This window comes from Myripristis murdjan, chromosome 13, assembly GCF_902150065.1.
Source record: "Myripristis murdjan chromosome 13, fMyrMur1.1, whole genome shotgun sequence".
In the NCBI taxonomy this organism is placed as follows: Eukaryota; Metazoa; Chordata; class Actinopteri; order Holocentriformes; family Holocentridae; genus Myripristis; species Myripristis murdjan.
In genome coordinates this window covers 38,527,980-38,541,373 of record NC_043992.1, presented here as the reverse complement: position 1 = coordinate 38,541,373, position 13,394 = coordinate 38,527,980, and the positions used below count along the sequence as shown (strand labels likewise).

The 13,394-nt window shown below is 38.5% G+C and overlaps 1 protein-coding gene across 1 annotated transcript; it reads right to left on the bottom strand.

Moving 5' to 3' along the window:
* Positions 1-108: 108 nt before the first annotated feature.
* napab (N-ethylmaleimide-sensitive factor attachment protein, alpha b) lies at positions 109-9,968 on the bottom strand. The gene is made up of 11 exons (XM_030067676.1): positions 9,732-9,968; positions 8,230-8,309; positions 8,009-8,125; positions 6,632-6,678; positions 6,412-6,489; positions 5,317-5,372; positions 4,788-4,872; positions 4,601-4,705; positions 4,446-4,514; positions 2,821-2,871; positions 109-1,518 (listed from the first exon to the last, which is right to left on the bottom strand). The coding sequence occupies exons 1-11, from the start codon at positions 9,827-9,829 to the stop codon at positions 1,417-1,419; spliced, it is 888 nt and encodes a 295-aa protein (XP_029923536.1). The 5' UTR covers positions 9,830-9,968; the 3' UTR covers positions 109-1,416.
* Positions 9,969-13,394: the final 3,426 nt, after the last annotated feature.

Sequence of the window (13,394 nt, the reverse complement as noted above, 5' to 3'; positions counted from 1 at the left end):
AGGGTGTGACCCGCAAACAGGAATGGTGTATTTATCAAGGATAAATAATTAATACATGGAGGGTTTGACACCTATCCAGGTGGTTGAAGGCCACACCTACAATGCAACGCAGGTTTAAAACGTAAGTTTATTCAAATTGTTTTACAGGAAACAATGATTTACATAGTCAAATATTTTAAGACCATTCCTTTATAAGCAAATTGACAAACAACGGGAGGGTAAATGAGACATACCTGCCTGTACATGAACACAGTGTTCAGATCAGTAAAGCTTCTTTTGTTGAGTTTTTTTCCACCCCCTCCTCAAATGTATTGCATCTTGTGCAGGCCAAAAAAAAAAGTACAGTTTCCTCAGAAAAATTAGTTGTGACAGATTTAAAAAAAAAAAAAAAAAAAAAAAAAAGACGGTCACAAAAACACACAAGACTTCAAACAGAAACACAATGAGAAACGACTGCACTACCACCACTCCCCAGTCCATCCATACCAAACCAAGCAAACGCTCAAATGTAGGCTTTCTTTTGCCCTCTAGTTGTTGGTATTAAAAGCATTTTATATGAAAGTGAAAAACTAACAATGAGAGAAGAGAGCACTGATAGATAATGCTTCAGAGAGCATGTTTTGTTTTTCATCAAATCTAGCTGTTGACAGGTCCTGAGAATTTCATAGGATAAGGCAGAGAGGGGGAGTTTTTGCCATGAATTTCTTTGCTTCTCTGGTTGGAGAGGAGCTCTGCAGCCAAACATGGAGGGCTGGTGACTTTCTGGAAGCCCACTGTTGTTGTTGTTTTTTTTTTTTTAGTTGTTGTTTTTAAATCAGCAGTGCCCTGATATGACAAAGTGACAGATCCCTACAGAATATCTCGAGTACTCAAAAGTACTAAGACCCAATGTGAGTGCTTTTGTTGGTATTGGCATTTTGGTCATTAAGTTCATTCTAAAACACTTTCCGAAAATATATTTTGTATATGTGTTAAGTGAGTTGGCATCCTCTTATCCATTTCTGTATTGTGAAAAATAAATCTTTACTAGAGTTGTGTGTGCTGGTAGAGTATTTGGTATTGTGGCTCAGTTTTGAGTTACTTGTATCAAGCGAATACCCTCATCATAACAATATACACTTAATATATTGTGTGCAATATGTACTGATGAAAAAAAAATAGTGTTTATATGTCTACAAGACCATAATTTTGAGCCACAAGTTGTCCAAAAAAAAAGTTGAACTCGCTACGAAGGGGCGAAAGAATACTGCACATGGTAGGAATGACACACACACAGTATTTGTAAAGGAATATTAAGGGTCATCATGGTCAGAAAAGCAAGATTGTTTCCTGCAAGAATGCAAGTGAGAGGATCAAGGCAGAAAGAGAGAGGTGTAAATAGGGTTTTGAGGGTCTGAGGATGAGCGGGCGGGGAAGTCAGCGCAGGTCACTCTCGTCGTCCTGTATGGTTTTCTTGATGCGGAGGAGCATGGTGGTGAGCCACTGATCCAACCGTGAGATAGTGTCGTATTCCTTCACCTGCGACATGCACGGGAAATCGGTGCAGGGTTTTAAAAAAAATGAGGCGGTGTACCATTTTATCATTGTGTTCCCATTCAAGTGACAAAGTGTCTCAAAACAGCAAATTAGTATTACGACCAACGATGCTGGTTAGCGGTCTTTCAAAATAGCAGCCACCATGTTACTGTGTTTTTAAGATTCTAATCACAAAGATTACAAAAACAGTAACCGCACACTCAAACACTGTGCATATCAGAATTTACCGCAAGCTTTCGGTCATAGACCTTCTTCAGGCATACAGAACAAGTGAATACAACAAGTGGCTCCCCTTAAACAAGGAAATTACCCTTGTGGTAACTGTGCCCAGTGCCACAACACATGGAAAACCAATACTTTTACACATCCTAGAACAGGTAAATCATTTCCAGTGAGAGGAGTTATCACATGTAGCACAAAAAATGTTGTATATATTCTAAAATGTCCATGTGATAAAATCTATATTGGTAAAACCATTCGCCCTCTCAAACAAAGGATCAGTGAACACAAGAGTTCAATAAGACGAAATGATGTTAACTACCCTGTAGCCTGTCATTTTAATAATCATTCACATCCCATTCCCTCCCTCAGGTTCCAGGGAATAGAACAGGTTACTCTCCAGAGAGGAGGTGATGTTAACAGGCGACTATGCCAGAGAGAGCTTTACTGGATCCACAGCCTAGAAAGTCTACAACCACTAGGTCTAAATGAGGAGTTTGACATGAGTGTTGTACTGTAAACATATAGATGCTAGGCTCCACTATGCTGTATGATGGCCACTACCTGATGTATGCATAGACTGTATAGCTTTGCTCTATCATGTTCTGTCTTTTTGTATTTGATTTATTAATTATCCCAATGTAATGGTGTTTTTTTGTCTTTTGTCTTGATAGATATTTGGAGCAATTAGGTCTAAATATGGCCTCTGTTGTCAACTATTTCTGGGACTACAATTCCCATGATGCCTCTCTTGCCATTACCATGCCTGACACAGGTGTTTGGCATTTTACAATCAAGTGACATGACTATTTAAACCCTCATGTTGTATTCACTTGCTCTGTATGCCTGAAGAAGGTCTATGACCGAAAGCTTGCAGTAAATTTTGTTATGCACAGTGTTTGAGTGTGCGGTTGCTGTTTTTGTAATCTTTATTCTTAAGTTCAGCTCCAGCACCTTTTCTAAGCATATTGCTTACGGATGAGCGGTGGCTTTTTCTCACTGTCAAGATTCTAATCACAAACAAAATCCTATCTTTATGTTTATCCCCATCTGCCGCTCACTCACCGAATCGGTATAGGCATCCACATTCCGTTCTTCGTAAGCATCTAGAAGTTTCTGGATAGAATAAAAAATAAATAAATAAATAAAAAATAATCATTTATAGCCAGCTGTTACAATTAAGCACACATGAAAAAGTAATGCTTCTACAAAAATTCAAAGTGTGTGAAGATGCTTCACACCCTTTGAATTCAGAGTCTGATCTGCTCCCCATCAGGCTGCAGATTCAGGGTTCAAAAGGCAGGCCGGAACATTTATAAGAAATCTTTTGTTCCACATGCCAGACAAGCAGTGAACACAACGTGACCGTCACTTCTTCTCTGTGGGTTGGGACGCTCTCATCTGCTGCTGCTGTTTCATGTTCATTTGCACAACTTATCTTCTTGTCACTGTACTGTATGTTGTGGAGTGTTGCAATGATTTGCTTGTGTGTCAATTTGCTTGTGTGTAATTTGATGCCTTCGAGAGGCCAAAGACAAATTTCCACTAAGGTGGACAATGAAGTCAGTCTAACCGAATCTAATCTAAAAGCAGCCCAAAGATCAAAAACGTGTTAAAGGTATTCAATGATTTACCAAAAAGGAAGGGCACAGTGGAATCCATTTGGAAGAGCTGTATTTTATAACCAGATTAAGATAACAAACCAAACCAGTATGTTACTCATTGACTATTTTGAAATTTGAGGGGTATGGATATCTTGTTAAAAGTGTTTGCAAGCCTGTTAGAATTACAATTAAATAATTAAATATACACTACTCACAAAAAGTTAGGGATATTCGGCTTTCGGGTGAAATTTCAGGATGAACCTAAAATGCATTCTAACCTTTACAGGTGAACTTAATGTGACCTTCTGTAAACTTTTGAATGCACATGTCCAACTGTTCAATGTTTCAGTACTTTTTGCACAAGTTGCTGTTCTCCAACAAGGAGTTTAACAACAAAATTCACAACAGGTGTTTGATGCTCCAGCTCATCGAGGTCGTATCATTAGGGAACGGCTGCTGGAGACTGGGGTACCTCAGATGGAGTGGCCTGCACTTTCTCAGACCTGAATCCCATAGAAAACCTATGGGATCAGCTGAGTCGCCGTGTAGAGGCTCGGAGCTCTGTACCCCAGAACCTCAATGTCCTGAGGGCCGCCCTTCAAGAAGAGTGGGATGCCATGCCTCAGCAGACAATAAGTCGACTTGTGAACAGCATGAGACGTCGCTGTCAAGCTGTAATTGATGCTCAAGGGCACATGACAAGTTATTGACACTGACATTTTTTGTTGTGGTATATCCACCACTGTTGTTGGCTTTTGTTTCAAGAAATTGTTTGAGATGAGGAAATCACCAGTGCATGCTTCTACTTAAATGCCCTACTTTCATGATATGATATCACTGTAGCGTGAACTTTTTACATTTTCCATAAATTTCACCCAAAAGCCAAATATCCCTAACTTTTTGTGAGTAGTGTGTGTGTATATATCTATATATAGATATATATATAGATATATACACATACATACATACATACATACACACACACACACACACACACATACATATATAACAGATAGATGTTTTACAGCTGATATCAGCAGAGACTGATAGTGTGCTGATAAACTAACAGGAAGTCTGAAAACCAACCTTCATCAGTTTGCATTCTCGAGAATCTGAAAAGGCTGGGAACATTTCCTCGTACTTCTGCACAGCGAGCTGGGTGAGAAGTGAGAGGGTGAAGATTAGCACAGTTGTGGCCTCACGACACGGACAGAAGCTCTTTATTGAGACTTCATGCTTACTTTTGCGTTCAGCATGTCCACGCAGAAGTGACAGAGTGCTGCCTTGAAGAAGTGGTCCTTGGCACTGTATTTCAGGAGTGTGCTGTCCATGGCATGGGTTCCAACCTAAGTCAGACATCATCCTGTTACCAGAGGCTTCATTAAACAGCTGCCACTGTGGTGATAGGGACAGTGAGTGTTATCTCACCTGCTCATAGATCTCGATAGCTTTTGGGTACTGCTCCAGCTGGGCTGCATATGTTGCAACTTTCAGAAGGCACTTGTTTGCTGAACTAAGAAAAGAAAAAGAAAAATCAATTTCTATGTGCGCACTTACACATATAGGGAGGTGAAAGGACACTAGGTTCCTGCCAGTCACACATGCCGGCATGCAGACTAATATATTATCACAGGGGGGTGGATCTGCTGTCCAGGGGCACGCTGCTTTTGTGAGGCGAGTGTGGGTGCACTACAGCTGAGCCACCGTGGATCTGTTCACATTAACAGGAAACACGCAGTATTCAAATTGCTAATTTTACGGTCAAACAACTGAACTTTCAGAGCATTCGAGACAGCCCCAGATATAATTATCACTTTTAATGCTCATACTGTGCCGAAATTATTAAATGGTCAAATACAGAAAGAAGAGGGAGAGAAACTCAAAATACAAAATATTTCATTTTAAAAACAAATAAAACACATCAGCAATACACATTGAATTATATTAAATTACTCACCTGGTGGATTCTTCACCTTTGTAATAATCTGCAGCTTGTTCATAATGAGCAATGGCCTACAGAGACACAGGAAAAATTGGAATACATTAACACCATATGCCCTTGCAATGTGCACTGATTGGACTTTTGGATGTTTATTTATGGCGGTGGCTCTCAACTGAAGTCAGTTCAGATTGGATGACAGGTGTCTGGGTCTGCTTTGACCAAGGGGAAAAACACATCTTTATTTTGATGTCTAATGGATAGCTGATACAACACTTTTATTTTGAAGGAGTGTTTCCAGCTGCAGCATGTAAGAGATAGGAGCTTCACAGATGGAGAGAAACCACAGCTCCTGGCTCCACAACATGGCCAAATGCAAGAACAACAATGAATCTGTCGAACCTGGTTTTACTTACAGTGGGCTACATCAAGAAACCTCTTCTTCTCTTTGTCTTTTTCAGAGGAGCAACTACATACTTGATTGTTCTGTGTTTATTATTAGGCCTTTTCACACAGCCAACTGAATATGTTTAAATGCACATAAGAAACCAGATTACAGTGAGTAATGAGGGTATGGCAGAAAATCAAACATATTAACGACTGATCACTCAAAACTCCCAGTTTAAAACCAGTGATTGGGTTTCTCCAGCACAAATCCGGTAATATTTGGGAAATACTCAGATTACCGAAGTGAATGAGGCACTGCCTGCTGTCCAAAAAAAAAACAAAAAAAAAAACAGGGTTTTTGAATCCTGAATTAATCTTTCGCTGTTGCTGGCTTTTTATGTTATGCTGTAACAGTCCGTCAAAGCACTGTGGATTACACTACTGCACTTTTCACTTTGGAAATCTCACTGAATAGCCCTTTAATTATGTGTGGATTGTGAGGTAACACCAGTTCAGACCCACTGATTTAATTATTTTAAAGAACTACAGCTTTCTCATGGGGTTTTGAATGCTTGAGCCTAATGGAGATGTTTTTCTGTAGTGTCTGAACAAGTGGATTTTCTTCCTTTAAAACAGGTTTGAAGGAACACTCTACATGTTGACAATAATCAACTAATCCCTCAGATTTTTTTTTTAATTTATCTAAAAGATGACTATTCATCTGACCTTATCAATGTCCACCAGCTCAGTCTCAAATATCTCAGCAATGGTGATGTGATGCTTGGCGGCAATGGTGAACCGGCCCTAATCAAACAAAAACATGAAGGAGACAAAGAATCATTTGGAGGAAATACTTGTTAAACACATCAAGATACTGAACATAAGGATTTAGGACATTCAACTATTTAGCTAAATTGAGCAGCAGTCGTTGTACACAGAATCTCACCATATCAGTGTATATCTCGATAGCTCGGTTTAGACAGTTTATGGCCTCTGTTGGGAAAGAAGAGGAAGAATTGAAGTGAGATGTCATACGCACATTAAACAGAGGTGCTGGGCTGCACAAGGAACACCATAAGAGAATAAATCCAGCACACCGCAAACTCCATATAAACACCTTTATTGAAGAATACAACGCTTCAATGCTGCATGGATCTGGATGAAGATCCATCCAGATAGAAATGTCTTCAATCAGGGTGTTCATATTAGGTTTGCAGCGTAAAGGCTAAAGTATCTGTGAAATGTAACTTTCACAGAAAAACTGTGCATTCAATCAATGCACATTTTATATTTACAGCAACAGGCATTTACAGAACTAAAGCTCTTACCAGACAACCTCTGGCAAGTGCAACAGCTGACTAAATTTACATTCCTAGATCACCAAAATGACAAGCAACCAATAATGAGAAAAACAAGGATCACGCCGTACTGGTTACAGAATGATTATGTAAAAAAAAAAAAAAACAAAACAGGAAAAGACCTATAATAAAAGCTCAGGGCAGCTCTTTTTTCTCCTGAATGCTGTCAGCATCAGTAGAGTGGATACCCCTCTGTGGGGAAAAGGTGTTGCAATGTGCTTCTGGTCAAAGTGCAGAAAAGACCGTGAATGCTGGGCTCCATGTTATTCCTTTTTAGACCTTTTCCACAGCACAAAGCACCCATCCACATTTGCCATTTCAGACAGACAAAAGAGGCTTCACTGTGCGAAGAGCTGTGAATAAAGTCCTTCGGCTGGGAGGATTTCAGAACTTGTGAAAGCCTTTACTGTAATCATATGTAAACACAATGAAAGTAGTAGCGGCACTAAAGTGATGCATTTCCAACATAAAACATAAAAAAGACATAAAAACACAAGGCACTGGGCATTACAAGACATAAGCACTGACCGCACATTATGTACTGATTGCTTTTTTTTTATTATTATTATTGCTGTTATGGTACTTGGCACTTTGTATTTCATATTTAGACACTGACTGCACTTTATGTCCTGATTGCATTTGCACTGACTGTACTGACTGTACTTCTTTCTTGCTTTATTGTCGTAATGGTACTTGGTCTTTTGTATTTCATATGTATTATATCTATTATTTAATTGGTATTTTTACCCATTGTATTGTGTATTGTACAGCACTTTGTGCCTCTGGCTGTGAAAAGCGCTCTATAAATAAAATTTACTTACTTACTTACTTACTTACATATGGTGACTTGATGACATGAACCTTATAGTGCATGGTCCACAGTGTCTGGCACAAAAGTTTATGACTTGGCTATTACAAGTGAGCTCTAAGTGTCACATAACCTAAAGATGACAGGTAATGATTACCTTGTGGGTCGGCTTTTTTGAAGGCATTTCCAGCATCTATGAAATTGGTTGCTGCATCATGTTTGCTCTGCATCTGTAGGTGAAGGCAAGCAGCTTGGGAGAAGGCGTTTCCAGCAGCTGAAAAGCAAAGTAATGACAAAGGAATTAAGTTACCTTGAACAATAAATGTGGGGGAAAATTGCAATCATTGCCACATGCGAAAGCAAACAATAATATCTTACCACACCAGTTTTTGGCCATCTTGTACATATTGGCAGCCCTTACATACATGTCACAGGCCTCCTCCATCTTTGACGAACCACTGCATGACAGCACATAAACTCAATCATTTCTTTGATCATAATCAATTTGGTTTCGTTTGGCAAGAATGTTGAATTAAATCTCAATTAGTCTTCCTCTTCTAGTAGTAGTAGTAGTAGTAGTAGTTCTTTATTCCGAGTAAGCAAAACAAATAAACAAACAAAAAGAAAAGAAAAGTATTCACACAGTAATGGACAAACATAACATAAATAAGCATAAAAATGAAACAACACATAATGATTTAATTTTACCTATCCGGAAGGGAGTGGGAGGAAGTAAAACTTATCTCGTCCCACCCCTCGTCCATAAGTCAATTACATATAAATATATATTAGGCTTCCTTATCCACCTGAAGCATACCTTAATTCATTATTTGGACTAGTTCTGCTATTATATCCTAATTACCAATCATATTTGTCTTTATATGCAAATAACTTGTGATAAACCATGGCCAGAAATTAGATCAATTATTTACTGTCACAATAATCTAATCATAACATTCTCAGCACCTTAAACCCCCCACCCCACCCCCCCACGTACACACACACTGCACTACTGCACACACATAAAGACGGGAGGGAAGGGGAGATCCCATAAGGCAGGATCAAGTGTGACAGTTCCTGAGACCCAGGTCCGGGAGTCAGGTTCTGCCACTTGGTCTCATGGGTTCACACTAACCCTGAACCTCCGGAGTGTGTTGTCCCCCAGGTTTTGTTTTGTTTTTTTTTTGTTTTGTTTTTTTTTCTTCTGTGGTTTAAATTGTTCACAGAGTATTTTTCCCATTCCTTGTTTACAGTGTTTATATTGCTCATTCCTTGTTTACAGTGTTTATATTGCTCTTTGGTACTGTTATCTGTATATACTGTTTATTGTGTAAATTGTGCTTCGTATCTTGCTATCCACTTTGCTGCTGTGATGCGTGAAATTTCCCCACCGTGGGACTAATAAAGGAATATCTTATCTTATCTTATCTTATAATAATCCTAATATTTTTCATCCTTATCATGGAGTCATACATAATCAGTTATTAATACACATATTTACACATTCATACATATATATATACACATATACATACATATACATACACACACACACACACACACACACACATATATATATATATATATATGTGTGTGTGTGTGTAACTTTGACTAACGTTAAGTAACCTGCACAGATGACAGCTATCTGCCGCACTAGCCGATGCTGCTACCGCAATTTGGGCATATATTAACTTTACATGACATGTGGGGGCTTGAGTACAAACGTGCAGCATGTGGACACCACGTCCAGCGGCGGTGATTTATTGGTGTTTGTTTTGTTTACAGGCTCCAAACATGATGTTTACCAGCTAGCCTGCCTGCTAGCCTCATCTTCCGCTTACTTGGCTTGTAGCTTAGCATTAGCTGGAGGAAATGCTCACCCAAACAGCGCCCCGAAAAACGACTGTGACGACTGCACTTTCTTGTTGGCCTCGGCCATCAAAGCCGTCGCTTCCTTCTCTTTCCCAGAATTGTCCATTTTGGTGTTCCTCTTTTTTTTTTAATTTGAAGAATAGAGTGTAGAAACAGCTGTGAATGCTAAGTGGCTAGCAGCGAGTTTGCCTTGTCACATCAGCAGCCGCAGTGGAGCCGTCTCCCCTGTCACGTGTTGTGGGAGATGCGGATGCGTTCAAATGCTCCTGGTAAACTCCGACACAACGGTGTTGCCAAACGTCGGTACGTGTCACTCTCAGTAAAATAATAAGATCGAGTCCGCAACAAAAGTTTTATTTTATTTTTTTTTTTTAAAGTAAATCTTTATTTCAAGTCACGAACAAACAAAGAGGACAACACCATCGCTTTCAAACAGATGAAGTATTAAGACAATAGACACAAAGTATGGCAAAAGAGGAAAATACAGAAAAAAACAACACAAACCTAGCGAAAAAGAGAGGAAAGAAACAAAGCGAGTGTATAACAGTAAACTCGCATACATTGTTTTGATAACTTTTTATGAGGAGGAAATTTCCAACAGGTATTTTTTCCATTTCTCTCATAAACAACAAGAACTGGTTGTTTTTTTTTTTTCCTTTCATTTGTTCATGTGGAATTTGGCAAGAAGTAAAATTCCAGATTAATACGGAAAAACGCATTGTCATCATTGTTACTATAAACACACTAACAATACAATATAATGTTTCTGCAGAAACGAGTAAAATCTGAGGAAATGTTTTCAGCTACAAAATTATTAATATCTCTCCACAGCCCATATAAACATTTACAAGACCAAAATAAGTGGGGATCAAGTTTCAGGAAGCAGTTCACAGAAAGCAACTCATCTATGGCACTCTTTAACTTTTGTGAGGAATGTTTCACTTGATAGACTCTGTGGATCGACTTTTTAGCTTATTTGTGCTTTTTGGGGGCAGTGACCAATTTTTTTTCCCCCAGTCAATCTTACTAACTACATGCAACTCAAATGTTCTAGCAGTAGAAATCATGTTGTCCTGAAATAAAAGTTCATATTTTGGAGTTATCTCCATCAAAAAAAAAAAAAAAAAAAACTTTACCTGGTTGCAACAATCGTAAATAACATATATAAGCTTGGTTCTGCAACAAAAATATTGCTTATGCAAAGGGTGAAAACACAAACATACAAAGAGTAACCATGCAGGTATTATGTCAACCAATAACCCACACTAAAATGCTGATTCAGAGGATGAAAGGCTAAAAAAACAGCTGTCACCATAGAAATTAGATTAATAATTAATGATTAGAAATTCAGTCTCTATAGTCAAATCCACCTTAACCTGCACAAAAATTAGACGGCATGTTAAGTCTTGCCTTTAAATATATATGACACATAACTGTGTTGAACATGAATTAAGGTATAGCCAAAGTAATTCAATATTATATTCTTTATGTTGCATTTGGCATTGCTGATTATTAATAACCAGTAAAAGAATAATAGTAATAATGATAATTGGTGGTTGTATAGAGATCTTTTTTCTCTCTTTTTCTTTTTTCTTTTCTTGCTTTGCTATAGTGAACTTCTTGATGACACTTTGGAGTTCTGGTAGTTGTTCCTGTGCAGCCTGTGGAGCCATTCAGCAAAAATGATGCTATATTATGACCATTTCAAACCAATGACGCCAAAAATGGTCATTCATCGACAGAGAATGAAATTACTGGAATGATGATATTTTAATCCTCCAGCACTATTCAGCTCACAGCTCAGCATGGAGCCCCTCCACTGGGTAGGCTGTGGGGTATCCTGTGCTGGGTTTTACCCTGAAAGGTTCCCCCTTTGAACTGCATGTAGAAAGGTCCTAGCTGTGACTTGCATTTCATTGCCTGTTGTATCACTGGCTTTTATTTTACATGATGCATGTAACTTTGATTTTTAATTTATCCAGGGAATTCTGTTTCCTAGCCTCTTTCAGCTACACCCTCCTTTCCCACATGGAAGCTTCCCAGGATATGCACCACAGTCTTCAACTATTGGCTACTGAGCAACTCCACTGAGCAACTCCTGCTCAAGTGCTAAAGGGCACTTGAGCAGTGCTGCATCCAAATGGTCAGGATGTTCTCTCTTATTACTCAGCCTCTCTATCCTTGCAGGCAAAATGTAGGGCCCATACAGTAGAATAGAACAGAATAAAGTTTACTGCCATTTGCACAGGTACATCGCAGTACAGGTACATAGGAATTCTTGTGTGTGACCCCGAGTCAAGAAAGAAAAACTTAGCAGCAGTTAAAAACAAGGACCCTGAAATAGATAAAAGACACAGTAAGGCACATTATCAGTGCAAATAATAACATAAATAAATAATAAGCACAGCAATAAATAAAGGACAAAAACCATGAGTACGTATTATGGCTGGGAAGGTGGCTGGGAAGAAGCTATTGTGGAAGTGTGCCGTGCGGGCCGATGCTCACTGGCCTGCTGTGCCTCAGGTCGTAGCCTGAGTTCCCCATTAGCCCACAGCAGCTGAGCAGAATTTGAATATCTGCAAAGATAAGAGCTATAGTTACATTAACAAATTAGGTGGTGTTACATAAACATAAACATATTTATACACACACACACACACACACCACATAGTGGTTGGACTATGCTTTATCTCATGGGCTGGCACAATCACAAAAATTTGGGCCAAAGGGATCACATGGCAGTCTCAGTGTGAGTAGGGATGGGATTTGACAAGATTTTAGTGATTCCGATTCCATGATCGAATGTGCTTATCGATTCAGTTCTTTAACGATTCTCTTATCGAATCTCACCGGGCAGGGGGAAGAAAAAAAAGTACAAATGGGTTTATTTGTATTAACTTTCTTTTCTATCATTGTGTTGTTAAAATGCCGCCACTCCTGTCCATCCAAATGACTTTTACACAACCACATTTGAGTGTTCGAATTACTGAAATATTTATTAAGTAACTGTACAAAACTGTACAAAACAAATAGTCATTTTTCCTCAATCTGGGTACAGAAGGATCAGATGCATGTAGCATTTGACTGGAGAAGTTCTGATGCTACCTGGTTCTGGGTTATTTCGTTCGATAGCTTAAGAAGTATTGAGTACTGATACCCAGCCCTACAGCGTATACAGTACTTACAAATAAATACATTTTTAATATCTTTAAACAAACCTAAAGCATAAGTAAAAGAAAGTCTCTTCTCTCCATGACCCCAAAACAAAACTGACATTTAAAAAAAATCTGAAATTCTAATGTAGAAATGAAAATCCAATAACATTTTAGCATGTTACTAGACACTGCTCCTTCCTTTTTTCCTTCAGGGTATATGAGCTGAGCTGCCAAAAATAAAACCAGTCCAGCAACGACAAATACAACCAAGAAAAATAACAGTTTAACATGTTACATGTGTCAGCAGTGCAATATCCCTGTGTATATATAGTTTTACTTTTTTATATGCTCAGTTTCTTATTTCTGTATTTATTGTTGCAGTATTTTGTAGGTTTAATGCACATATTTAGACATAATGCACATACTTATTTTTTTTTTTTTTAACAAATTCCTGAGGCACATATTTTTCTATTTCTTATTTCTTTTTCTATTTCTTATAATTTAATTCTTCTCTTG

What these genes read in the sequence shown, in the direction of transcription:
- napab (XM_030067676.1), bottom strand. Translation starts at nt 9,829, where the DNA reads ATGGACAATTCTGGGAAAGAGAAGGAAGCGACGGCTTTGATGGCCGAG. An exon ending in TCGAGATATACACTGATATG is followed by an intron (nt 6,490 to 6,631) that starts GTGAGATTCTGT and finishes TTGTTTGATTAG; the next exon opens with GGCCGGTTCACCATTGCCGC. An exon ending in GAGAATGCAAACTGATGAAG is followed by an intron (nt 2,872 to 4,445) that starts GTTGGTTTTCAG and finishes TATTCTATCCAG; the next exon opens with AAACTTCTAGATGCTTACGA.